This window comes from Herpailurus yagouaroundi, unplaced genomic scaffold, assembly GCF_014898765.1.
Source record: "Herpailurus yagouaroundi ecotype Mexico unplaced genomic scaffold, PumYag 28, whole genome shotgun sequence".
In the NCBI taxonomy this organism is placed as follows: domain Eukaryota; kingdom Metazoa; phylum Chordata; class Mammalia; order Carnivora; family Felidae; genus Herpailurus; species Herpailurus yagouaroundi.
In genome coordinates this window covers 148,265,642-148,292,062 of record NW_024412376.1, presented here as the reverse complement: position 1 = coordinate 148,292,062, position 26,421 = coordinate 148,265,642, and the positions used below count along the sequence as shown (strand labels likewise).

The 26,421-nt window shown below is 40.2% G+C and overlaps 1 protein-coding gene across 2 annotated transcripts in view; it reads left to right on the top strand.

Moving 5' to 3' along the window:
• ANAPC4 (anaphase promoting complex subunit 4) overlaps positions 1 to 20,851 on the top strand; it is a 33,977-nt gene extending 13,126 nt beyond the window's left edge. The window contains exons 12-28 of one of the 2 annotated variants that reach the window (XM_040486692.1): positions 200 to 242; positions 352 to 428; positions 1,893 to 1,993; positions 2,075 to 2,126; positions 5,126 to 5,181; positions 7,697 to 7,743; positions 8,954 to 9,010; positions 9,565 to 9,621; positions 11,718 to 11,811; positions 15,271 to 15,368; positions 16,236 to 16,297; positions 16,376 to 16,414; positions 16,512 to 16,613; positions 17,821 to 17,895; positions 18,804 to 18,977; positions 19,671 to 19,794; positions 20,291 to 20,851. In XM_040486692.1, the coding sequence (XP_040342626.1) occupies positions 200 to 242; positions 352 to 428; positions 1,893 to 1,993; positions 2,075 to 2,126; positions 5,126 to 5,181; positions 7,697 to 7,743; positions 8,954 to 9,010; positions 9,565 to 9,621; positions 11,718 to 11,811; positions 15,271 to 15,368; positions 16,236 to 16,297; positions 16,376 to 16,414; positions 16,512 to 16,613; positions 17,821 to 17,895; positions 18,804 to 18,977; positions 19,671 to 19,794; positions 20,291 to 20,515 (1,483 nt within the window). In that variant the 3' untranslated portion in view covers positions 20,516 to 20,851. Of the gene's footprint in view, positions 1 to 199; positions 243 to 351; positions 429 to 1,892; positions 1,994 to 2,074; positions 2,127 to 5,125; positions 5,182 to 7,696; positions 7,747 to 8,953; positions 9,011 to 9,564; positions 9,622 to 11,717; positions 11,812 to 15,270; positions 15,369 to 16,235; positions 16,298 to 16,375; positions 16,415 to 16,511; positions 16,614 to 17,820; positions 17,896 to 18,803; positions 18,978 to 19,670; positions 19,795 to 20,290 lie in introns of both variants that reach the window. The other variant, XM_040486683.1, reaches the window with a different exon arrangement.
• Positions 20,852 to 26,421: the final 5,570 nt, after the last annotated feature.

The window sequence follows — 26,421 nt, the reverse complement described above, 5'->3', positions numbered from 1 at the left end:
GTAGTTCAGTCTGTTTCTGGACTTTATTGTTTCATGTTTTCTGTCCTTTTGTTAGTATAACAAAGTCTTAATTTTTGTTGGACTATTTCTTTTTGTTTATTTTGTTTAAAAATGTTTTTGCTTTGAAATTTAAAAGTTTTAAGTGATGCATTCACATTTTGAATGGAGAAGACTAAAAATACTTTTCTTTTCATTGTAGTGCTGAACTTCAGACCCTCTTAATGAACCAGTTAACAGTAAAGGTGCAGATAAAGTATCTTTTTATGTAAATGGCTATCTTCACGTGCTTAATTTTTTTTAGAGCAGCATGCAATATCTTATATGCTAAATATATTTTTTTCTTTTAATTAGGGCTTAAAAAAGCTTGGCCAGTCTATAGAGTCATCATATTCCAGTATACAAAAATTGGTTATAAGTCACTTACAGAGGTATGAAAGTGGTGTTGAATCTTTGGTGTTGCATCTATATGTATGTGGTGTCGGTGTTCCTTCATCATCTGGCATTCTCATTTTGAGCCTTTTCTAGCTAAAATTGTTGCATTGGCACTTGAGGGGAATCTCGGAATGCCCAAGATTTTTAAACAATCAGTAATGGTAATGCTGCAAATCATTTTCAGACATCTTTTTACCAGTCTAGGTTCTCTGTCTGGGCTTTTCTCAGCCAGACAACCAGGAGGTATATTTTGAAAAAGGGATGTACCCTTTTTTGAGCAGTGAAGTTAAATATGTTTCTCATTTTAGAGTTTACCAAGCATACTGTTTATTTTGTACATTTAACACCCTGACAAGGTATTGATAATTATTGTCCTCCTTTTTACACAAAAAGAAACTGAAATCCAGAATGGTCGTATGGCTGGCCTGAAGTTACTAAGTGTCACAATTAGACTGTGTCTCTGACCTTTAAGTCTTGTTCTGTTTCTATCCCCAGCTCCCTTGGTGAAGCAGTTTGCATATGAATGTTCAGTGTTTCACTTAAATTTTGATAAATTCCTTTATGCTGAGTGCTTAGCCCTTTCTACGTCGCCTGTCCCTTGGATCACTGCAGTGCCCTCTGGCCTGGTGTCCGGTCCACAAGGACATTCGTGCCCCTCAAATCTATTCCCCACAGCAGTTCTGATCATGTCACTCTTACTTAAAAACCTCCAGTGCTTTCTTGTGGCTCTTAGGACCTAAACCTTTGCGTGGCCTTTAACACGCCTGCCTCTCTGCTTCATGCACACTGGTGACCTTCTCAGACTTGACATTTTTTCTTCCTACCCAGGGCTTCTCTGCATCTGTCTTGCCTTCTGGGATGCTCCCACCCAGTTCTCACTCAGACTCTTTAGGTCTCAGCTCAAATACCACTTTTTCCGAGAAGTCTTTCCCAATTCCCCAAATTAGGTTATTTCATTACACCTGCATCGTATGCATTTCCTCCAAGGCATTTATGGTAGTTGGAATGATACCCTGCCTCACTGTGTGGCCATCACTGTCCTCCCCCTTAGACTGTCAGTGCCATGAGGTTTTGTTCACTATTATGTCCCTAGCACGTAGCACAGTGCCTGACCTGAAGTCGGAGCTTAAACAATATTTGTTGAATGTTACACTGATGGCTTTTGGGTGAATAAGATGGCCACATGACTGTCTTAAAAGTGCCAGGGCTGACTATGGAACATAATTTGATCTTACAGAATTTAACCTTGTGGTCATATATTCATCTCAGTCACGATGACCAAATGATTCTGCTACCATCTTAGAGAAAATTTTGAGAAATAATTACTTCTCATAGAAAGAAAATTAAGGTTGCTTTCAGTTTTTATTTCTGGAAGTTTAGAAATGTTTAGGCAAGGTAGCCGGTGTCTGCCACCTTGATGATGGTAGTGACAGTAATTTATTTCTGCTCCATTTTGATAGTGGCTCCGAGTCTTTATTGTACCATTTGAGTGAACTGAAAGGAATGGCTTCATGGAAGCAAAAATACGAACCTCTTGGACTGGATGCTGCAGGAATCGAAGGTAACTTAATTGTTCCATAGAATACATTAAACACGCTTTCCTCGTTTGACAAATGACATGTAATTATTTATTTATTTTTAGATGCTATTACTGCGGTGGGTTCTTTCATACTCAAGGCAAATGAACTTCTTCAGTAAGTATGAGGGGTTACCTGGCGTCATTGACCTGAGAACACTTTACTCTTTTTTTTAGAAGTAAGAACCCAGCAAATTGTCATGATTTTCTTAAAGTGAGTTTCTAAGTTTTTATCAAAACTGTATCTTTACAGTTTAAAGATAATTAAACAAGCTAATAACATTAGAGTGGCATTTTACTCTCCCTTCAGCCTCCCTCCGAGCCCCTCTGCAGATACAGAATGAGAGCAGATGCAAAGAAAACAGCAAATGTCTCTCGAGGGGTTTGGCTGTAAAGGAATGGCCAGTAGTTGGGAGCCGCTGTCGGGTCTGTCTTCTTACGATGGGATAAGTTAGAGCGTATTTATACATGATGCCATGTTCTCCTCAAAGGGGAACAAGTGATGCTGGCAGATTGAGGAGAGGATCGCTGGGGCAGGAGTGTGGGAGGGGATGGCCATGTGGTGCATGGGGGAGTGGGCCGGAACAAGAGCTTATCCACAATTATAGGAGAGAAGGCTGTGGGAAGGGACCCAGATGCTAGTACATGAGCACGTGGGGCTTGGGGACATTCGCTTCCCGTTGTCCTGATTGTCTTAATGAAATAGGAATGTTTTGTCGGCAGCTGAAGGTAAGGGTGGGGAGGTGGTTTAGGAATAAAGGAAAAGCTGTGACACGGTTGTCTAGCGGGAGGGTGAACAGGCGACTAAACAGGCGGCTGCTGGTGGTGCCGAGGGCCCTGGGTTAGTGCTTATGAATGAGTGTGGAAGTGACAGCCGTCCCCACGGCTGCAGGGTTTCTCTGGCTGGGGTCAGCTGACAGTGCTGGGGCACGGAGCAGGTGAGCGGTCAGATTTGGTAGGCCTGGTGACTGAGGGGAAGCGACAGGGGAGTGAGAGAATTAAAACCAGAGCATGATTAAAATGAACCTTGAATATAAGCTGGTTTAGGAGGAAGCGGGGAGCTGGTGTGGGTGGGAGGCAGGATGAGAGGTGGTGGAACCAGTAGGCAGTGGTCTTCGTGAGACGGAGGTTGGGGTACTGGAGAGAGGTCACTGGGAAGATAGGTGGCTGTTGGTGAGTGGCATGCTTCACATTGAGATTTAGAGGGTTCCAGTTGCCGGTGACAGTGTAGGCTGTGAACTGTGGAATAAATAGTCGAGGTGTGGTGGAGGACGTGACTGTTACCTGAACCATTGCATTGAATGCTTCATCATGGCAGTCCTAGTTTTTCCATCCAAAAGTGTTTTCTTAGTTCTTTAATCATTTTCAAAGCCGTGCTCTTGTTTTGTAGATGACATCTTTTCACATCCCTGTGGACCTTAATTAGATATTTTTAGAAGTGTGCTGTTCCCCTGAAGGATTTCCACTTCCTGGGTTTGTCTTGGTCTCTGGTTGCGAGCTTTCTTCAAATACCTGATGCTCAATTTCCTCCTCTTGATTCATGAGGCAGTTTAAAGCGCGTGGAAGGTCTGTACGCAGGGGCAACAGAAAGCCGGCCTGAGTGCGGAGCGCAAAGCTGGCTGTGGCCGCCAGCGCTCGCACAGAGCCACCTCCACTCTTCCTGGCTTATTCGGGTTCTTGGAAGAACCCCATTCGTTTGTTGTGGACCTGACATGTCCAGGGTCTGAGAGTCCCTGGGACTCTGCGGGGTGGATTGCTCCTCTCCGGGGTCCTCTCCATGGATTCTCTAAAATGCAGCCGCCTCTGCTGAGCCTCATCAGTCATGTGCCCTTTCTGACACTTCTGAAATTGATTTCTTTTCTGCCGTCCTCTTTGTTTTCGTGAGTTTATAACGCACGCCTCCCCACCGATCCATTACCATGTTAACAGGGTTTTAGAAGGTAGAGGTTGTAGACACTTGTGCTAAGAATACAAAACGAGAGGAGAAATGACTTTGCTTTTCCTGTGTGTTGATTATTTTTTGGCTAACCATATTTACGGAGAGTAAATATGAAATACCAAGCTTTCTGTGATCACTTTTCAATATGAACAAAAGGTAGTTCATTTTGCTTCTTGATCCCTTGGACGAAGTAGCATCATTATTTTAGGTGATAGGTGGGGAAATTGAGGCAGTGAGAACTTTGATGTTACCCTGTAACAGCAGGGATTGCCTGCAGTAGGGGTCAGAGTATTGATTGGGAAAGGCAGAAAGGAACTTTTCTTTCTTTTTTCATTTTTGCCACAGGAGCGTTTTGATTACATTGCTTGGTCCCATAAACGTGGCAGTCTGTTTTACTGTATAGAGATAGGTTAATGATGCTGACCCACATCTCAGTAGTATTATGGAACTTCTTGCTTGGAAGGGACTTTGAGACTTGGGAGTGAATAATGCATATTACTTAGAGTAGTTATCTTGTTTGTAGATGTGAACTTACAGAGATTTTTTAGAAGTGATACCCATGTCCTTATTTAGAAGCCTTTTGATCAAGACAAAGATGGCTTCCACCTATAACATTGGAATTTGAGGGGTGCATTTGTGTAAAGCTCAAGGAAATTCAGTTTTTGGAGATCAGTTACTGTAAGCATCAAAAATGCTTCCAACTTCCAGAAATAATGTCCACTGATACCGGAGGTAGTGACATAGTACAAATAGGTAATAATGTTTTTTCTGTTGGCGTTGATGTTTTTTCTTCATACTGACCAGTGAGTATTTTTTTTAACTGAGAATAATGCTGAAAGTGGTTTTTTTCTGACTTCTTTTATTTGCAAAGTTGGAAAAGGATTTCATACTTGACTGAATGCTGGGAAAGACTATTACACAGTTTGTGGCAAGGCTGTTATAACCAGTCAGAATCTGAGCTATTTGCCTTATTTTTGAAAAGAACCAGGATTTGCTCTCCTGAAGCTTTATTTTTAGGTATATGCTTGATTTATAATATCTTTTCTAAAGGTTTGGATGTCCTCCAGATAGGATAAAATAGAATGGTAAGGGTTATTGTATCCCACAACAATTGAACAGTGGTACATGAACCCTGTATAATAATTTTATTTCTGATTTTTTAAATTTTTTCTTTTCAGAGTTATAGATAGTAGTATGAAAAACTTCAAAGCTTTTTTCCGCTGGCTTTATGTGGGTAAGTTAATTGAATGAAACATTACTTTAATGCTTCTTTAAAAATTGTGGGAGTATCAATTTAGAATATTTAAGTTACTCTAGTAAAATTTCCAGTAACTGTAAGAGAGAATGGTATAAATGAACCGTCTTCTACCCTTCACTGGTTCACCAGCTTTCAGCACATGGCCAGTCTTATTTCCTCTGCACACCCACCCGGCCCCAGCTCCCCGCAGATGTAACTTATAGCTTTGATGGTTTCTCACTCACTGATGATTAATCTTTTTTTTTTTTTTTTTCTAATCTTGTAATGTCTGCTTAGGTTAAAATAACATATGTGGATCTCTACTATGTACTAGGCACTGTTTGGAGTTAGATTTTTTTTTAAAGAAAGGGGGGAAAAAACAAAGACTAGCCTCTGTCCTTGAGTAGCTTGTTTCCTGTTTTATTCCTGATCTTGTTTCTAGATCTGTGCTGTCCATTATCATAGCCAATAGCCCCCTGTGGCTCTTTAAATTACTTGGAATTATATAAATTATATGTTCAAGTTCTGTAGTCATGCTATCCACATTTGAAGTACTCAGTAGTCATACATTGTTAGTGCTTATCATGTTGAACAGCACCTAACTAGAAAATTTCCACTATCCTTCCTATCGGACGCTAATGCCCTAGCTAAATAGAATGCAGACCATTGGTAGCCTTTCTTTGTATCTCCACAGTATCTCTTTTCATTTGCAGGTAGTTAACCGGTATTTATTGACTTGACATTAAGTGTTTTAATGCTTACTCTACAGTGTATTTTATGTAGGTCCATTTGTACTATTTTTGTGACCCCTCTTAATATCTTTGAAATAATCCAGCATACATTCCCTTCCAACATAGGCAAAATTTAGTTATAAATGGGATTTATCTGAGTTTGTTAAAACTCTAAAGGGTAAATAAAATAGAAAGTAAATTATCTGTAATGTGCTCACATCTTTTGAACAAATGCCTGACTCTTCAATTCAGATATCTTATAAACAGACTTGTATTTGTCGGCCTAATATAATTGCATTTATGAAAAAAAGAATGTGATCTACAGATGTTGGCATGTAAAATTCTTTTTTTCCTCAAAGCTGTACCAACGCTAGCCAGAATGGGGAGCCATAGTGTTTATCAGGCCAGCCTGTTTAATATCAGAGATGTTAATTAGAATGAGTTACAATGTTAAAACTGAATGGGATCTTAGAAATGACTTTCTTTTACAGATGAGGTTGGGTTTTACTCATAATTGTTGGGGTACTTTAGGCAGTTTATGTTCCTACTGCATGTCCTAATTCTCATAAGAAGCCTGATTAGAGGAAAAATGAATTACTGCTTAGTCCTTCCCATTAGAACAGGGCATTGTAGAAGGCACACTGGACTGGAGAACTAGAGACCTGATTTTTTTTTTTTTAATTAATTTTTTTAATGTTTCTTTTTTGAGAGAGAGACAGCACAAGTGGGGTAGGGGCAGAGAGAGAGGGAGACACAGAATCTGAAGCAGGTTCTGGGCTCTGAGCTGTCAGCACAGAGTCCGATGTGGGTCTCAAACTCACAAACCGTGAGATTGTGACCTAAGCCAAAGTCGGATGCCCAACCGACTGAGCCACCCAGGAGCCCCAGAGACCTGCTTATATTATAATCTCGGCTCTGCCACTGGTTAGGATGCTGTGCATCCTTGGTTTGCTCTTTTGTAAAATGTAACCTCCATGAAGGCAGGAACCTCTTTTATACTGATATCTTCCTAGCACCCATAGTAATTTTTGGGTGAGTAAATGAATGAGTGAATGGAACTAGATTATGTCTTGTTTTTTAGATATTTAGAAGTTTGAAGTAATTAAGAACAGTTTCTAAAATAATATGTATTTGCAGAATCACATCCAGCATGCTTATTCCTGACCAAAAGCAATTAAGAGGGATATTCAAACACTCTGTAAAAGCACATGCGGCATACTCCTTGACTTAGGTGGACAAAATAAAAAAACACAGCCCTCTGAAAGGACAATATGAATCAACCACAGATTAATTAAAGAAAGTATATAAATATACGTAAATGTACGTATATGCATGTAAATCTTAGTGCAAATGTTTTTGTGTAACAGAAAACCCAAGGGAAAGAAACATGTTTGTTGGGTATTCTAAGGCTTTTGGAGGCAAGAAGTGCTTGCAGATTTTATGAGAAGAAATATCATATGTTAGAAGAGGATTCCCTGCACAGTCTTCACACAAGGCAGCAGTCAGACTGGCCTGTCTGGAGTGGCAACGGGTTGAGTTGAAGGAGAAAATAAAAAATAATAGTTCAGGATCATGAGACCAGCCATTTTGAACCTGAAAATACAAATCAAGTTTAAATTCTTCACGCATTAGTTTTTAGAAGAAAAGTAAGTTTTCCTTGGTGATTTTCCTTGTTGAATACTGAGGATTTAGTCCAGTGAAACACATTTTGTCTTTGAAATGTATCTATAGTTATGTCTGTAGTTTTCCTTTAAAGACAGTTTTTTAACTTCTGTTTTCAGCGATGTTGAGAATGACAGAAGACCACGTGCTTCCGGAGCTGAATAAGGTAGTTCGTGGTAGTACGTTTTCCAGTGTGTTAATGTGGCTCTGGTTGAGCTCAGCTTTGCTGGTCACCTTGGTATTCTTACACGGTTACTAGTTTACAAGATGTAAGGCTATAGATGCTAAATATATCTTAGTAAGCCTTTTTTTTTTTTTTTTTTAAGAAGTTTGTTTTTTCATCTCTCAAAATGCCTTTAACTGTGGCTGTCTAATTTTATAGTTCTCATATTTATATAAAATTTTATAATTTGTATTATGTAGGGTGCTTGTATTCTTTCACTTCATTAGGTCTTGAATGCCTTTTTATTTTCCTGGGAAATCTAGTACTTTAGATATTACTACCTATGTTGATGTCTGGTAAACAGTAGTTTCTCTTTATAAGGATTGAGACAGGTGGCAATGGAATTTAAGTAAAATCTTTCAGACCAGGGCCAAATTCCCACCTGATTTCTGCAGTTCACTCATTCTCACCTCTGTCCAAGCTCTCATGCAAGTAGATTTAGGTCATTTGGGGCCTGAAAAAATGGAGGAGAACATTAAAATGAGCCTCAGTGGACTGGATGAATGCAGGATCGCCATTCTTAGACTCTGACAAGAAGTAGATCTTTTACGCTGTGGGTGACTGGCCTTGCAAACCAGGGAGGTCCACGTTAGCTGTTTCTCTGATGTTGCTCTTACCTTTATTTGAGGAGATAAAGTGTGTTGACTGTTGGGGGGACCTCAGCGTGTTAATTTTTGAGGGCTGAAATGGAGGCAGGGTCACTGTAAGAAGTAGAGGCCGACCCCGAGGCATCAGCTCTTAGCTCAGGTTGAGGTTGCTTATCTGGGTCACAGTCTCCTCTCCCAAAGCAGGCACCCTGCACACCAGTCTTAGCACAATAATAAATCACTAAACAGTAAATACTAAGTAAATTACTAAATAAATTAGTATTTTATTTCTAAAATAATAAAGAACTTTAGGCCGTAAGAATTCTGTAGCTGTTGGGTTAGCTGATTGGAAAATGGATTTAAATGTTTAATGACTTGTTTGTCAGAGCTTCAAGATTTCATATTCTCACAGTTACATAATCTTTTGGATTTATATTGATATTTCTTTGAAGGAACTTTGCCTCTTCATACCATAGCTTTTAGTAGATATTACATTACATGATACAAGATATTGGGAAGCTTTATCTTAATTTGTTTTTCTTTTTGTTCCTTTTTTGTTTTGATAGATGACTCAAAAAGATATTACGTTTGTTGCTGAATTTCTTACTGAACATTTCAATGAGGTAGGAAGTTGGTATTTGTATAATGTTTTTTTTTTAAATAATTGCAATAAACCTGGGTGATAGAAGTAATTAACATTTAATCCAATTTAATTGACATTCTTAGCAGTTGTGCTGTTTATAAACTATTGCACTAATTAATGGCAGTACTCATCTTAGAGCCTGTAAATTCAACTTTTGTTTGTGTGTTGTACAATCCGTAAAAGAAAAGAATAGCTGCCTCTAATAGCTCTCTTAAAAAATAAGGGTTTTGGGTAAGTTTAAGAATATTTTTGGGGTGCTTGAGTGGCTCAGTTGGTTAAGTGTCCAACTTTGGCTCAGGTCATGGTCTTGTAGTTCGTGATTTTGAGCCCCATATCGGGCTCTGTGCTGACAGCTCAGAGCCCGGAGCCTGCTTCGGATTCTGTGTCTCCCTCTCTCTCTCTGCCCCTTCCTTGTTTGCGCTCTGTCTCTATTTGTTTAAAAATAAATAAACATTAATAATTTTTTTTAAAAAGAATTTTTTCTTTTTCTTTTGTGAGTTGATGTAAGAGTTAAATTATGCTTATTCTTTCTAGGCTCCAGACCTTTATAATCGAAAAGGAAAATACTTTAACGTTGAAAAAGTTGGTCAGGTACGGGCTTTTGATTGAACTTAGTTATTACTTTTTAAAAAAATTATTAAAAACTAATGTTAAAATTTTAGCAGTGTTAGTCTTTGTTATCCAGAGTTTCTAGAAAATAATACAATGCCAACTTGGATAGCAGCCCTGTTCTGATGGTAAAGTAACCGAAGAGTAGCAGTTTTTATAAACTTTTTGATCTTATAACTCTTTTACATTCTTAATAGAAGACCCCAAAGAGATTTTGCTAATATGGGTTATGTTTATCAATGGTAGATATTATTAGGTATTAGGAATTAAACAGAATACAAAATTACTTAAAAGTAACAGTAATTCCACTTACCATTACGTATTAATATAAATACTTTTAATGAAAAATATATTTTACAAAACAGTTTAGTGAAGAGTGGCATTGTTTTGTAGATTTGCAAGTCTCTTTGGTGTCTGGTGTAATAGAAGGCAGGTTCTCATAGCTGTTTCTTTAGTGTGTTGTGATGAGTTTTTTTGGTTAATGTACGTAAAGAAAATCTGGCCTCACATAGGTGTTAGAAAGGGAGGAGTATTGTAATAGCTTTTCTAGATAATTATGGATGTTTTTTGATATTCAACCAAGTCTTGCTAAGAGATAGTGTCTTAAAGGTTAGCTTTAATGTGGAATCTAAAATTGCATCAGTGAACTTTTCCTACTCTGATACATTAAAATCCATTCATCTGTCTTGTGCTTTGAGTGGATCGTTCACTAGTGCATGATTTTATAATATCATGTGTCGGTCATTTGGAAAACACTGGTTCGCTGAATTGTGCAGATCTTCCAAATGCTGACGCCTTTCTCCACGCAGTATCTAAAAGTCAGGTTTTATGAATATCAGCACCAGTTTCATCAGATGATCTTCAAGTGCTACGGCTGTCAAGCACACGGTGGCAGATACAGATTTTCCAAAATTCTAATTTTTGCATGAATATTTAAATGTTATCATTGGCAATAAATACTGCCAGTTATTCTGCTTACAGTGACAGGCTTACTTTATTTTCAAGAAAGTATCCACCAAATACCCATGTATGAATCATCATAGCCTATCTGCCAGTCATTCTTTCAAGGAAGAAAGGAATCCCATTAACAGCAACAAAGTGCCTGGCTTCACTCACAGCCAAGACAATTTCTTAAATGCTTTCCCTTGTGGTAACCATTGTACTTTGGTATCAGTGAAAGTGCTTTATGTATACTTCCCAATTCTGTCACACAGAATATTAAAAAGATCTGTACTCAAGGGTTGAGATCTAACTAAATCAATAATTTTAATAGCTTCATTAAATACTAATGGGAACCGTCAGTATGTGGCAAAAAGGAATACAGTGACCACTCGTGTGGTTCAAGGCCACCACCATGACTCCTGGCAACAGCAGTTTTCCCCACCTGTGCTTTTGACCATCCGTGCAATGTCAACACAGTTGAAAGGGCAAATAACATTTTGCTACTATAAAAATAGTATCAGCCTCACTGACCCTTAAGGCATCTTTGGGACTTCCAGGGGTCTGTCCACCATCCTTCCCTGTGAAGTACTGCCCTAGAGTAGATTGACAGGTGATACTTCTAAAATTAATTTGTAATGTAAACGTGCACACACACATATAGATGATTTAAATGTACTTCATGAAAATGGAACACAAAATTTAAATTCAGTTTACGGTCCCTGAATCTATAGTGTTCTAATCTTTCAGTAGTTTGTAGTTTGTTTAGCGTCTTGGCATTTAGCAGATTTTGGTCACTTCACTTGGAATAATACCAATGTGATGGAACCACTTACTAAATAGAATGATGTTAAGGCGTGCCTGGGTGGCTCAGTGTGTTAAGCATCTGACTTCTGCTCAGGTCATGATCTCACAGCTCATGGGTTTGAGCCCCGTGTCGGGCTCTGTGCTGACAGCTCAGAGCCTGGAGCCTCCTTCAGATTCTGTGTCTCCCTCTCTCTCTGCCCCTCCCCAGCTCACACTCTGTCTCTCTTTCAAAAATAAACAAACATTAAAAAAAAATAATGTTAACTGTATAAAGTTTTTGAAGCCTGCTTCTTTGGTTTTCGACATTTAAAATTTTAATTCTGTGTTTCTAGTACTTGAAAGATGAAGATGATGATCTTGTGTCACCTCCTAACACAGAAGGAAACCAGTGGTATGATTTTCTTCAAAATAGCAACCACCTTAAAGGTATTTAGTGAACCTAGTAGAATTTGGCCATGTTTATACTTAATTTGAGACCAGTGTATTAGCTATGAGTGTTGCTGAACAGTTGTTGAATATGTATCTCAGTTCTTTAGATCTTTTGTGTCTGTTGTAGTTGATTAGAGAAACAGCAGAATAGCAAACAGTATGACGTTCCCATGATAGAAAACACCCTGATATTAACTGTGATGTAGTAAGATTATTTATTCTCAGGTATTCTTTATATTATCTGTTTTGTACCATATAGAAACTAGGATATTGGGAAGAAAATTATAGAGCCTGCTAGTGAGAGCAGTCTTTTTCTGATTCCAATTTGTTAATTTCTGAAAGCATAATGATGCTTAACTGTTCTTCTGAGGTTGTAGGTTCTTAGTGTACGTGTGCCTTTCATTCTCTAGGATCTTAAGATGTTGATATAGTAAAACTATCCAGCATTATTAGGGATGAAAACAAAATAGCAACCATTAAATGTCAGAACTTCACTATTTTACATGACAGTATTTGAAGCAGTATTTTTTTTGCTTTCTCTAAGAGTAATCTGATCACAGTCTATCAGTTTCTTAGATCTCTAGGCTGATAGCCACATATGTGTATTTCCTCCTTTAATCCTCACAGAACCTAGGGGGTAGGTACCTGTTATCCCCATTTACTGTCGAGGAGACTGAAGGTCAGAGAAGGCCCGAGATCACACAAGCTACCGTGCAGTGGAGCCAGGGTTCTGCTGACTTCAAAACCTAAGTTTTTAACTCGACTCAGGAGTAATCTCTGCCACTTGTGTCTGGTTGCTGTTTATCTGAATCAATGAATGAATGAATGAGGATGGATGGGGGAAGGAGAGAATTCTTTGAGGCCCAGAACTCTGCTTATTGCTCTTTTGTTTTAACTCCAGAAGCCCAGATTCTTTTTCAGAGCAGGACATATTTTGTATTGCTTGAGATACATTGATGTCAGTTAGTTATCGAATGGAGGGAGAATAAAGGTACGGCCAACTCATCTCTTTGCTGTGTTTAATCAGGTGGCCCCCCCAGCCTGAGGAGCGCTGATGGCAATGTGCTAGCCGGGGTGGCATCTGGGCCCTGTCACTAGAGTGGGCTAATGCTGGTTCTGGGAACTCTGATGGGCTAAAAATGGGCCCTACCCTTTTTGTCTTGACATCTGTGACTGAACAGGAAGGCCTAATCTTAGCTACAGGCCTCATGTTTAACCAAGATGCACTTCAGTATTACTGACTCCATCTCCTAAATGCTCGAGGTTTGCTGGTATGTGATTTGGGACAACCTCGTTAATTCTCCAGTTTCTTAGTCTAGTGTGAAGAAATACCCACTATTATTATGGAACTATTAAAACTTTAATGAAACTTCTTTCTAGCACTTTGCAAAAGTCATGTGCTAAGTACTCGATACAGGTGCTTTCTCAGGGTCCATGAGAGTCAGTGTTGTGTTGGAATCTGCTCTACGACTTCTTAGGAATGTGGCTGAGGGCCAATTGTCCAACCTCTTTGTACCCCAGTTTTCCCATCAGTAAAATGAGGATGATAGTAGTGCCTCCCTCAAAATCTGTCGTGAAGATTAACTAAATGTAGATAAAGCAGTTTGTGCCGGCACATGGCTCATAAGCGGCCAGTGTGCTCGCATCTGAGCTGTTTTTACTCAAAACACTTCTGACACTGGGGCGCCTGGATGGCTCAGTCGGTTAAGCATCTGGTTCTTGATTTTGGCGCAGGGCCTGATCTCACCTGTTCGTGGGATCGAGCCCCGTGTTGGGCTCTGCGCTGACAGTGGGGAACCTGCTTGGGATTCTCTATCTCCCTCTCTCTCTGCCCTTCCCTGTCTCTCTTGCTGTCTCTCACAAAAATAAATAAACTTAAAAAAACAAAAAAACAAAACCTGACAAAATGGGAGCTGTTTCTCTCCTGAGACCAGTTCTCAGGTCAACTGGGTGCCTGATGTCATCAGTTCCCCAGGTTGCCCACATTTCTGTTGCTCCCCCTCTACCACCACCTTCAGGTTGATAATTTGCTAAAATGGCTCATGAAACTCAAGCACTTTACTTAGATTTACTGGTTTACTGTAAAGATACAACTCGGAACAGCCAAGTGGAAGAGATGCGTAGGGCAGGGTATGGGGGAGGGGCTCGGAACTTCCCTGCCTGCTCTGGGCATGCCACCCTCCCAACACCGGGAAGCCCTCTGAAGCCCACTGGTTGGGTTTTGTATGGGGATTTCATTACGCAGGCATGCTTGATTAAATCATTGGTTGTTAGTGATTGAATTCCACTCCAGCTTCTCTCCCTGCCCTGGAAGTTGGGGGATGGAGCTGAAAAGTCCAGACTTCTCATCAGAGCTTGGTCTTTCTGCAGCTTGTCTCCCCGCCCTGGAATTTGGGGGATGGAGCTGAAAAGTCCAGACTTCTCATCAGAGCTTGGTCTTTCTGGTGACCAGTCCTCATCCTGAAGCTATCCTAGGGATCTACCCACAGTCATCTCATTACAACAAAAGATGTTCCTATCACCCTTATCACTCAGGAAATTCTGAGGGTTTTAGAGCTCTGTGCCAGGAACCAGGGGCAAAGACCAAATGTCTTTCTCTGCTCCCACAGCATCTGTTACCTGTGGGGAGCTTATAATGTTGACCTGATTAAAGCTCACTTTGTCCAGCATAGCTGGGACAGGAGATGCTGCAGGTGAGGGAGAAGCCTGCAGAACTCAGTAGAAGAGTGCAGGCCTGGGAGGCAGAGGGTTTGATTTACAGGTCTAGGTTGTTAGTCATTTCCACACTGGGCAATTGCCCAGATCTTCTGTGCCTCATTTTTTAGTCTGTAAGTTGGAGAGTGAGATGCTTACTTTGCACAGCTGCTGTGAGCAGTAGGAAGAACAGATACAAAGGACTGGAGCGTAATTGGTATCCATAAACGCTGAATCATACAGGACTGTCTCCTGGTAAAGTGGCCTTTTGAAAAGTAAAGAGCTTATTTACACAGCACTAGTTTCTCGTCTCCTGTTTCTGTTTTTAAGTATTATGGTCTTCTGGAACCGTGCTGGACTATTGTCACCCCATTGTGGCAAAGAGTAGAGAAGAACAAACTTTATTATATGTCTTTTGGTTCCCAAATGATCCCCTCCTTATACCCAGTGGAAGCATACTATTTGATTTTGGTAGGGAAAACAGAATAAAGAATACCAAGCTGCTAGGACTTGGATTGTAGTTAAGTGCGGTGGTTTTTAGGGGGGTACTCAGGGGTGGCAGCAGGCGATGATGAAAGGCAGAAGGCCATACTCGTTTCCAGTGAGGTGGGTGTGAAGGATAATGAAAGGGCCAGGGAGATTTCCACTGCCCCATAAGCTGCGCGGGCTGGCTCTGACGAGATTATTTTCTCCTAATCATTTGGTTTGCTATAGCTTTGTGTTTTTGTTTTTGTTTTTCTTTCTCTTTTTGTTTGAAACCAGAAAGTCCTTTGCTGTTTCCATATTATCCTCGAAAATCATTGCATTTTGTGAAAAGGCGGATGGAGAACATTATTGACCTATGCTTGCAAAAACCAGCCGTAAGTTTGAAAGAAATGCATGTCTTTGAGTAGGAGTGAGAATATCTACAATATGTGGCTCACTTATGCAAACGATCATGGTTATTAAGGTGAGCCACGTGAAAATGCTGATAGTCAACTTCTGGCTAACAAAAATGGCAGTTTCATATGGTTTACCCTAACGTTTCCTTTTATTGTTAGTTCCTTACATAAATTAAAAGTAACAAATACAGGGTTACTGAAAGGGTTGGCATCATTATTATTTGTTCCCAGAACAGACTGACTTCCTTCCTTCCTTCCTTCCTTCCTTCCTTCCTTCCTTCCTTCCTTTTTCTTTTTTAACGTTTATTTATTTTTTGAGAGACAGAGAGAGACAGAGCATGAGCAGGGGAGGGGCAGAGAGAGAGAGAGAGGGAGTCACAGAATCCGAAGCAGGCTGCAGGCTCCAAGCTGTCAGCACAGAGCCCGACGCGGGGCTTGAACTCACGAGCACTGAGATCATGACCTAAGAGGAAGTTGGAGCTTAACCAACCGAGCTGCCCAGGCGCCCCCAGACCAAACTTCTTATAAACAGTCTTAGTTATGGGGCTTTTGTGTCTCCAGCTGACTCCTGCAGGAGGGAGGATGGGTGTTCTGAGACGCTGGGCTGGGGTGGGGGTTCTTAGCCTGCCGTGCACTTCTCTCCAACATCCTTTTCAGCCCAGAATTTCATCTCTCTCTTTTCCTTACTGTTAACGACTGTCATTGAAGTTTCCTGTGAGAAAGCTTCGTGATCTAGATGGTTTTTTACTAGATTTGAACAGCGATGGTCAGGTACTTTGTGTAGAGTATCTGTGTGTGTGTGTATGTACATGTTTTAATTGTGTTTTTAAATCTGTTTTTATTTAGGATGTAATTGGAAAATCGATGAATCAAGCAATCTGTATTCCATTATATAGGGATGCTAGAAGGTAATTCTGTTTCCTTTTTGGATGGTAAAATTCAGCAGCCAATTTAATTTTTTCTTACCTTTTCTTCTTTTGTTTTAGTGAGGACTGTACACGCAGATTGTTCAAATTTCCTTTTCTGTAAGTGTGTTTTTCCCCATCTCATGTGAACAATGCAGTTTTGTTCTCTGCAATGATAGCTAAATATCATGTTTTGATATTGATTTTTTTTCCTTAGGTGGAATAATAAAACCTCAAATCTACATTATCTTCTTTTTACAATTTTAGAAGATTCACTTTATAAAATGTGCATCTTAAGGAGACATACTGATATTTCCCAGTAAGTATTAATCTAAAGTTTGAATTAGATAAGATTGTATTTTTAAAAAAATTTTTTAATGTTTATTCATTTTTGAGAGAGAGAAACTGAGTGGGGGAGGGGCAGAGAGAGAGTGAGATACAGAATCTGAAGCAGGCTCCAGTCTGTGAGCTGTCAGCACAGAGTCCAATGTGGGACTCGAACTCATGGACTGCGAGATGATGACCTGAGCCGAGGTCGAACGCTTAATTGAGCCACCCAGGTGCCCCTATTATTTTTAATAGTAAAATGTACAGCGTCCCTTCCCTACATTTTGGGGTTTAGTTAAGCCACCTTCTGACTTTAGGCTTGTCACCGAACTGTCCTTAGTCTTAGTTTTCACATCATTAAGATGATAATGCCAAATCAGGAAGCTATGTGAACCCTTCTGATTATACAGGTATAGCTATGACATGTAGGATTTCTTTAGGGTTAAGAAAAATACAACAGCAGAGCACTCAGGATTGTATCTCATGAATGTGTAGCAGTTCAAAACTGTGTTTTTGGTTCCTTATTGAAAGGATTTTTACCTCAGGCTAAGTTTGCCTTTCATTAAACAAGAGGCCTTGCCTGTAGAGACTTCTCTTGAGAATCTGAAATGAAAATTCTAAAAAAAATAAATCATATACAGAATACCATTAGTATCTCAAATAGCTTTTTTTAAAATTTGTTTTGAGAGAGATAGAGACAGCACGAGTCGGGGAGGGGCAAAGAGTGGGAGACAGACTCCCAAGCAGGCTCCATACTATGAGCACAGAGCCCTCGAACTCACAAAACCACGAGATCATGACCTGAGCCGAAACCAAGAGTCGGACACTTAATCAATTGAGCCACCCGTGCGCCCCTCAGATGGTTTTTAATCTGAATTTGAAGGAAGTTTTTTGAGGCCAAGATGAGGCCAGAGAGAAATAATTTGGTTGTTTGAAGTGCCCTTAATTTTTTAAGGTATCTAGCTACTTTAGTGACTAAGATTTTAAACCAAGTTGTCGTTTTGACGTAGGTTTGTCTATTTAGGCGTTTAAATTAGTTGTCAGTGTTGAAGACTGAACATAATGGTATTTTGGTCTGGGGCTTGCTGTTCAGGTAAATATACTAACGCTGACAATCCTGTTCTTTCAAGCATTTAGATTATTGGCTATCCGAGTTTTTCCATAGTCTTTTTTTTTTTTTTTTCCCTCCTTTCTTCAAGATCTGTAACTAATGGACTGATTGCTGTTACATTTGGGAGCTTCACCTACGCCACAACTGAAAAAGTGAGAAGAAGGTAAATCTTGAATCTTGTTTGGATGAGATTGTATATATATATGTATGATATGTGTGTGTGCTTAATAAATGCAATTTTAGAAATACGGTTAGACTCAGTTACAGTGTTGATACCGTCCTTAGGAGGCCTTTGTAACTTGCAGCGTAGGGGACAGGATTGCTTATGTGTGTTATGCTTTGATTTGACTTAACAATTGAATGGAACCTTCCTGCCCTACAGGAATTTATACAGCTGTGGTTTCCTGTAATTAATACTTCTGTGCTCCCCTGGCTGTTAAGAAAGGGTGGTCGTTCCAAGGGGTATATGGCTGGAGTTCTTGTTACAACCAACAGTAATGTGAGGTGGTGTCGTTCTCACTATTCTGGGAGGTCCTTAGGATATAAAAGGGTAATGTTACCCAAATCACCCCTGAGTGTGTGGAATGAACACTAATCATAGGCCAGTCTTTTTCTCATTCTCTTTTCCTTACATAAAAGGAGTTTTTAATGATGACGTCTTTGAAGTTGTTGTGACTTTTCCTGTGTGAGTCTTATTTTTACTTTTCAGTCTAGTTAGCCCAGTTTACTCAGTATACCAGCGAGGTGCCATTCATGGAGTTTCCACAGGCTTAAGGCCTAACTCTTGATATCAAGAGTTTTTTGGAACTGTGAACCGACCTCACCCTCACAGACTTTCCTTTTTTCATGATGACCTGTTTTTAGGGCCTAGTTGTATTTGTGAATACTCGGTACAATAGATAACTGACTTTAGTGCAAACTAATGATATATTTTAAATGTAATTAAATAGAATGTCACTTGGTTTTTGTTTCATTAATGTTTTTGTGTTGTACCAGTAGCATGTTATGTATACAGTATTTTCTCAGTAGTCCGGATCATCTCTGACATAAAAGAATGTACTTTACTTGTAGCACCTACAGTTGTTTAGATGCACAGTTTTATGATGACGAAACCGTAACGGTAGTTCTTAAAGACACAGTGGGGCGCGAAGGAAGAGACAGACTCTTGGTCCAGTTGCCGTTGTCTTCAGTGTATAACAGTGAGGATTCTGCAGAATATCAATTCACTGGGGATTACTCGACAAGGTAACCACCTCCTTAGTAAGAGTATCTCTCTGTCATGACAGTTAAATGTTTTTTAATGTGTATCGCACATTTTAGTACCTTAGGTATGGTAGACAGTGGTTACTAGGAATAGTGGTAAAGTCAGCTGAGCAGAAGTACTAGATTTTATTTAAGAAAACACGGACTTCGGCAGCTCTTCTACCCTTTTGCTTTACTAATAAATCAAGAAGCATTTGCTAACATAAGGTGGGGAATTACCTGGAGTGGAGAATAGGATTTCTGTTAGTTCTGTTTTCAAGCATAGCATTAATCTCAGGTGATAGTAGAATTAATTATTTTAGATTTGCTCTTAGTGCTTTCCTACCAGAATTAGGACCTCGGTAGCCACATGGAGGGTACACAACCAATTCCAGAGATGGTTTTAGTTTTCTTAGATTTAAGTGAGTAGATCCCTCCTCTAATTTAAAAATGTGTCCATTTGCTTTCCTTGAAAAGGGATCAAAAACCGTAGTAAGATGACATTCTGGCTACTTGGAATGGCAGAATTTTCCTAGAAGATAGTATCATAGCTTTTTAGATAGTGGCTGATAGAATTCTATTGGAAATGGGAGTATTGGTAGAAATGAAACCCATGGTGGATCCTGTTACTACCCCTTGTAAACCAGGGAGAAGATCCCCTTTTCATTCCTGGGTTGGTTTCTTTCCCCTTCCCAGGCTAGATGAACAGCGTAGTGCTATTCCCACACGTACCATGCATTTTGAGAAGCATTGGAGATTACTGGAAAGTATGAAAGCGCAGTACGTTGCTGGGAATGGTTTTCGCAAAGTATCCTGTGTGGTAAGTATTTACAGATTGTTTACGGACTCAGTAACAGGAAGAAGTGACTTTGGATCTATGCGGTCCTTTCAGAAAGTGTAAACATTTTGTGATGTATTGCTTTTATTGATTATGAGCATGTTGTGGTCTTAGCTGTGTACCTTTCTTGTTCTGAGAAGTCTTACTGAGTAATAACAATTGTAGATGTTATTTATTTATTTATTTTTTAAGTAATCGCTACACCCAAAGTGGGGCTTACACTTATGTCCCCGAGACCAAGAATCGCATGCTCTTCTACCCAAGCTAGCCAGGAACCCCTGGCTTTTAATTATCATGACATTGTCACTGTTATAGGTAGAGATCCTTTTGCAGCAAATGAGGCTGAGTTTAGTGATTTTGTTGTAAATCAATGAAAAATAACTTTCGTATAAGACCATTCTTCAGATTTCTGATTTCTTATATATCACGTATTAGTTAAGCCATTAATTTAAAAACTCTTGAACCTTTTCTTCTCCAGTTGAGCTCAAATCTCCGTCATGTAAGAGTATTTGAAATGGACATAGATGATGAATGGGAGCTTGATGAGTCTTCAGATGAAGAGGAGGAGGCCAGTAATAAGCCTGTGAAGATAAAGGAGGAAGTGCTTTCAGAGTCGGAGGCAGAGAACCAGCCAGCCAGTGCTGCTTTAGCTCCAGAGATCGTCATCAAGGTGGAAAAACTTGACCCTGAGCTGGACCCCTAATCTAGCTTGCCATTATTTTGTACGTTCTCATTATGTCAGGAAGGACATGGGAGATGGACTAAGATGTTTTGGACCACTCTTAATTTTCTTTGTGTAACAAAGAAATAAACCATAGATTATATTTTTCCTTACTCTGCTTCATCTTCTCTTAGTGGTGTAGTCACTATGATAGACTTTCTTCTTGCTGAGATTTCTTTTTAATACTGTGTGCAGAATTCATATTTAAAGTAAAGATAAATTGAATGGGAAGAGAATTTCAGTCTTTTCTGTTAAAAGATAGGTACTAGAAATCATTCCTATATCAAGAAGAAATTAAATTTAAATAATCAAAATGTAGGTTACATTTATTCCTGTTTTTTCCATCTTCTTCTTTCTAGTTTATTCCAGGTCTCCAGAATACTTTCAAAATTATGTTTTCAAAGTAAATTACACTGCTTTATTGTAATGCTAAACAAGCCAAAAGATGGATGCTCCCTTTACGATCTAAATAGCAAAAACACTGTTTGGCACCGACGTGATTATCTTCTCGTTTTGTTGCCATATTTAAGCTCTGAATTCTTTGAATTGGCAGCATTTAGATGTGTCTTTTTCCTCTGTTTAGAATTGGTCAAGGACACACAGTGGCTTTCTGTGTAACGCCTTGGGAATGCTAGAAATGTGGATCAGCTAAACCTAACTTCACGTTGGTGCAGATGAACTGTTAATTTCCTGATGCTCATTCCTAAAGTTGAGTGGTATTGTCATGTGGCTTTCAAAGAATTTCTAGTTTATATATGAATTGTAGTATCAGTTCACCAATAAATGAAAAGAATCACTTTTTAAAGCTTTAAATATCTTTGGGTAGGAAAATATACTATAATCAGAGGAGTGGGTAACTGTAGGATTTTGTGTCATTTGTCTGTTTCTTTAAATAGTACCTGTTACACTTGGATTGTAGGTACATCATGCTTTAGATACTCCAGGTACCTCAGTTGGTCTGGTCTGTGTTGGTTTAAAGGGAAAACTGAAGAGAAGCCACTATTGTGTGCGTGAGCTTGGAACTCAGAGCTGTGATCTTCAGGAGACCAACTGTTAGCATGCAGCCTTGCACGTAGCAGGCCTTGAACATGATTAATACATAATTTACGTAAATGCTGATTGGTGGTTGGTCAGTTTCATGGCGTAATGTAGAGTGTCTTGAATTAACTTTTGTAAGCAAGAAAGGTAATCTGTCAGATGACATTACAGCTTGTTAGAATGAGTTACAGTTTCACAATGAGCAACCAGTTCTTTATTAGACAGTAATCTGCCCCCGTGTGACTTCAGTGTGAAATTTATAAAGATTTTTGGATATGTGCACATTTGCTTCCTGCAGTTCCAGCCTAGGGATAAATCGAAACCAAGACTCCCAGACTCTGCCTTCATCCTGAGCCAAGAATCAGTACTGTTGATGTATAAGCTATCCCATAACGTCAAGTTAAATTGATGTGAATCATCCTTAATCTTCGGAGAATTGTTTTTTCATTAATTCTTTCATTAATTCATTAATTCTTTTAATGTATGTGATAAATATTTAGGAACTGGATTTGTATGATATCAAAGTGTAGAAAGTTTTGAACTGATACCTGAATTCCTTTTTAAGTTTTAATAAGTAGAATGCAGATAATCTGTTTAAGTTTAGATATAAGCTATGATTTCCACACCATTGGACACTTTGCTTTTAATGTTTAGGAAGAATTTGACTATTGTAGACTATCATTTTATTTCCAGTTTATTTAATAGCAGATGCTAAATTTGAGTTTTGAATTTAGTGAGTAACCAGCAAAGTGGGCTGTGGAGGACCTTGGGCAGTGGACTTTTCCAGATGCAGGCTGTGTGTGGAGCTCTGGGCCCTGACCCTCATATAGTGGGCATAAGCGAGTGCCTGTCTAAAGGTTTGAGGGTTAAATGGGTGTTTGTAGAGCGTTGTGGTTGGTACATGAGACACCTGATGAAGATTAGCACTTATTGTAATTCCCGCTTCTCTTTTCCAGGATAAAATGTGTTGATTTTTTAGAAATTTAAACAGCCTTTGTTTTTTCTTTTTCTTGTTCTTCTTCTTGTTCTTGTTCTTCTTCTTCTTCTTGTTCTTCTTGTTCTTGTTCTTCTTCTTCTTCTTCTTTTTTCTTGGTGCCTGACTTAATGGGACTGTGACAATAGTTTTCCTCTAATTCTCTGGCTTTGTAGTGTGTTGTTTTTTTTTTTTTTTTTTTTTCTAATTCTCTGGCTTTGTGGTTTTATTTTTTTTCATTCTTGATTTTTTTTTCCAAAACAAAAATTTTACACTTATCAGAATGCTAAAAGATTTTATCTTTATTCAAAGCATTTGAATTTAAATGTGAAGAAAACTCTTAGGTTCTAGTATAACCTTGGGTTATATGACACCATAAACCTTGGGTTTATGACACCATCAACTAGGGAATCTCTCTTAGATACAGATACCTCAGTTAATCTAACTGCTTCCCATTGTTATGGAAATCAAGCAAGCAAACACGTGCTAAATACTTCTGGAGAATGCTGTTATTGAAATCATGGGTTGCGTGAATTCTCTGGACAGATCAGTTTCTTTGGCACCCGTTGAAGTTGTGGCAATTATTATAGACCGATTGCACCTATTAGAATATACATTTGTCCAACATATCACTTTTAGTTCTCGCTGAGCAGAGAGATGGTACTTAGAATTACACTAAGTCAAGGTCACAAAAACCTTACAGCATGAGAGTAAGGATTATGTTAAAGCAGGAAATAGTGTTTGAACTCTTAGGAATTATCAGTTCAGAAATTCTCAATTGTTCAAGGGTTAGTTCTATGAAAATGAATTGTTAATATGTGGGTAATCGATGTTTTTCACTTTCTGAGCTCACTAGAACAGGATTTTCCATGAAGCAGGTATCACCACATCAAAATTGCCTGGGCCGTTGATTAAATATGCAAATTTATGCCACCTAATTTTATGCCCACTAAAGCTGAGAACCTTTATATTGTGTGGAGGCTATTTTTTAGTGATCAGTGCTTATCATTTTTCAATTAAAAGCTGTTCCCTGGGGCGCCTGGGTGGCTCAGTCCGTAAAGCGTCCCACTTCCGCTCAGGTCACGATCTCACGGTTTGTGAGTTCGAGCCCTGCGTCAAGCTCTGTGCTGACAGGTCAGAGCCTAGAGCCTGCTTCAGATTCTGTGTCTCCCCTCTCTCTGCCCCTCCCATGCTCACACTCTCTCTGTCTCTGTCTCTCAATAATAAACATTAAAAAAAAAAACAACTCCATTAGGTGCATTGAAAACTGTATTTTTTCCCTTACAAATGACCCTGATGCGAATTTTACATGCAACATGTGCCCAGTTACGTAGGTGTGTTTAAATGATGGTGGGCCTAATTGTACCCTGAGTCTGTGCACTGGAGCATGTAGAACTGGATCCTGTAAGGCCACATTTTAACCTTAAGCTCATGGTCAGCTGAGTGGTAGATGCTGAGGTGGGTCTGTATGGGCCAGCCAGGTTGGTTAACAGGCCATTAGGACTCATAAATGTCACCTTTGCTCTGGTGTGTGCAGTCCGACTGAGCACACAGCACCCTGAGACACTGGGTGTAGTGATGATAAATGCATCCTGCATCATGACTAAATGATACAGTGTTTATTGACTTGGTGGATGTTTTAAGTGTGAAAGCAAGGAGACAGGTTTGTAATTCACGCATCCTGCCCTTCCAACTTCCAGTGTTGTCGTATCCTCCCAACCAGATTGGAAACTTCAGGAAGTCTTTGTGTTTTTTTGTTTTAATTTATTTTGAGAGAGAGAGAGAGAGAGAGCCTCTCAAGCAGGCTCCGCACTGTCAGCACGGAGCCTGACGTGGGGCTCGAACCCACGAATTGCGAGCTCGTGACCTGAGAGGAAATCAAGGGTCGGACACTTAACCGACTGAGCCACCCAGACGCCCCAGGAAGTGTTTTGATTCACTCCTGTATTCCTCATTCCTGTTGCACAGTGACCATTATTGTTTTAATTTGTATGTTTTCCACTTTCAGGTATTAGAGCTGGGTCTTTAGGAGCCCAGCTATGTACTATAAATTGGTATCCGCGACTGTAAATGTGTTAAATGATGCTGCAAAATCTACTAACGTTGATAACGTGTTCCTTACCTTTTTCCCTTCCACCGCTGTGTCCCGCCCACTGCTGCGGGAAGAGGTGTGAAGGATAAGTGTATGTAAATACGATGTGGTTTGTTCTTAGGCTGTAACGCCAAGATCTCCGAGTAGCAGAGTGGACATGGAAGGGGCGAAGACCGTTGTCATGGGGTCGTAGGGGGTATAGAGCCCATTTTCCCCCCTGCTGCAGGAGGAGCCGTCAGAGGAGACTTGGAAAGAGTAGCCCCGGAGGCAGGAGGAGACCCAGGTGACGGGTTTAATGGCAACCCAGTCAGGGGAGCCGTCAGTCACGTCAAATGCTGCCAAGAAGTGGAGGAAGTGAGTGATGAGGATTAGCTCTTACGTCTGAAAAATTGAGTCAGTGGTGGTTGCCGTTGGGGCAACTTTCAGCCTTGTTAGCATGTTCTCCAAGACTCTGCCCCTGCAGTCTTCAGCAGTCCTCTCAAGGCTTCCCCCTGGCAGACTGGCTTTCTTTCCTTTTCTTGGAAGAACCGAATTCTTTCTACCCCAGGGCTTTGGGATGCACTGTTTGCCAGGAATGCCTTTCCCTGACGTTTCACAGGCTTAATTCTCTTTCTCACTTCCTAAAGCCCACTGTTATTTTAGGAGTCTCTACCCCTCCCCCTCATGCCACTTGCCACAGTTAGCACTTATGTCCTAATTGGGTGCTTATTTTATTGCCTAAGTTAGATTACAAACCCTGTAACAGAGACCGTGCCCATTTTGTTTACCTCCCTACACCCAGTGCCTGCTGTAGTGCCTAGCATGCAGTAGGTGCTCAAGAAATACTTGATCGGATTACCGAACATGCTAACATACAGCAGAGTAGACACTGGTTTGAGGGTATGAAAGAGAAATTATCCTGAAGTTTTAACATTACAGTGCATTGAATTCGTTCACAAATTTGTTGTGCCCCCAAATTTGCAAACTGACCGACAGATTACATTCCTCACGATAGAAACTTATCATTGTTGGTCCAGCCCGTGCCTGCTGAAAGTGACAATGAGCAGTCTTCCTCGAGCCACCCCCTCTATCCAGAGACTGGTGACCTTACACCTAGATTTCCCAGTCGGGATTCTGAGTTTTCAGCCTCCATATCATTTTAAGGCCTTTGTTTTTGTGACTTTCAGAAATGATGGGTTTAAAAGATGACTTGTAGTTAAAAAAAGACTTCAGTCGTGATGCCAACAGAAATGGGTTCCAAGGGTGGAGGGTGGTGGCGGGAGCCCGGTGGGAGTGGGTGTGTGGAGCGGGTGTGAGTTGAGGAAGTGGGGGGCCGCCGATGGGGGCAACGTGTGAAGAATTTCGCTGCAAGAGTAGGAGGGGGCATGGATGGCATCAGGAGCTTTTTTTAAAAAAGATGATGATAGGAAAGCATATTTATACAGCACAGCAGTGATGCACGGAACGGGGAGAAACTGACCATTTCTCGAGAAAAGAGAAGCGTGAGTGCAAGTGAAATCCTTGAGAAGGCAAAAAGAGTGTGAGACCCAGTGACCGAAGGGAGGCCCAGCGTTGGGCTGGAGCACAGTGTCCCTTGCATCCTAACAGGTGCCTGTGGGGACACGGGCGGCTGGTGCAGTTTCCCCTGTGAACTAGGTGTCACGGTCTCCGGAGAGTGACAAGCAGTGACTTCCCCCCACTCGCTGGGAAAGCGGGGGTGTCGAGGGTGCCCTGGAGACATGTGGTGTCACTTTAAAGTGAGTCCACTTACTGGGATCATTTTGTCTCGCTGGAGCATTGTTTTTT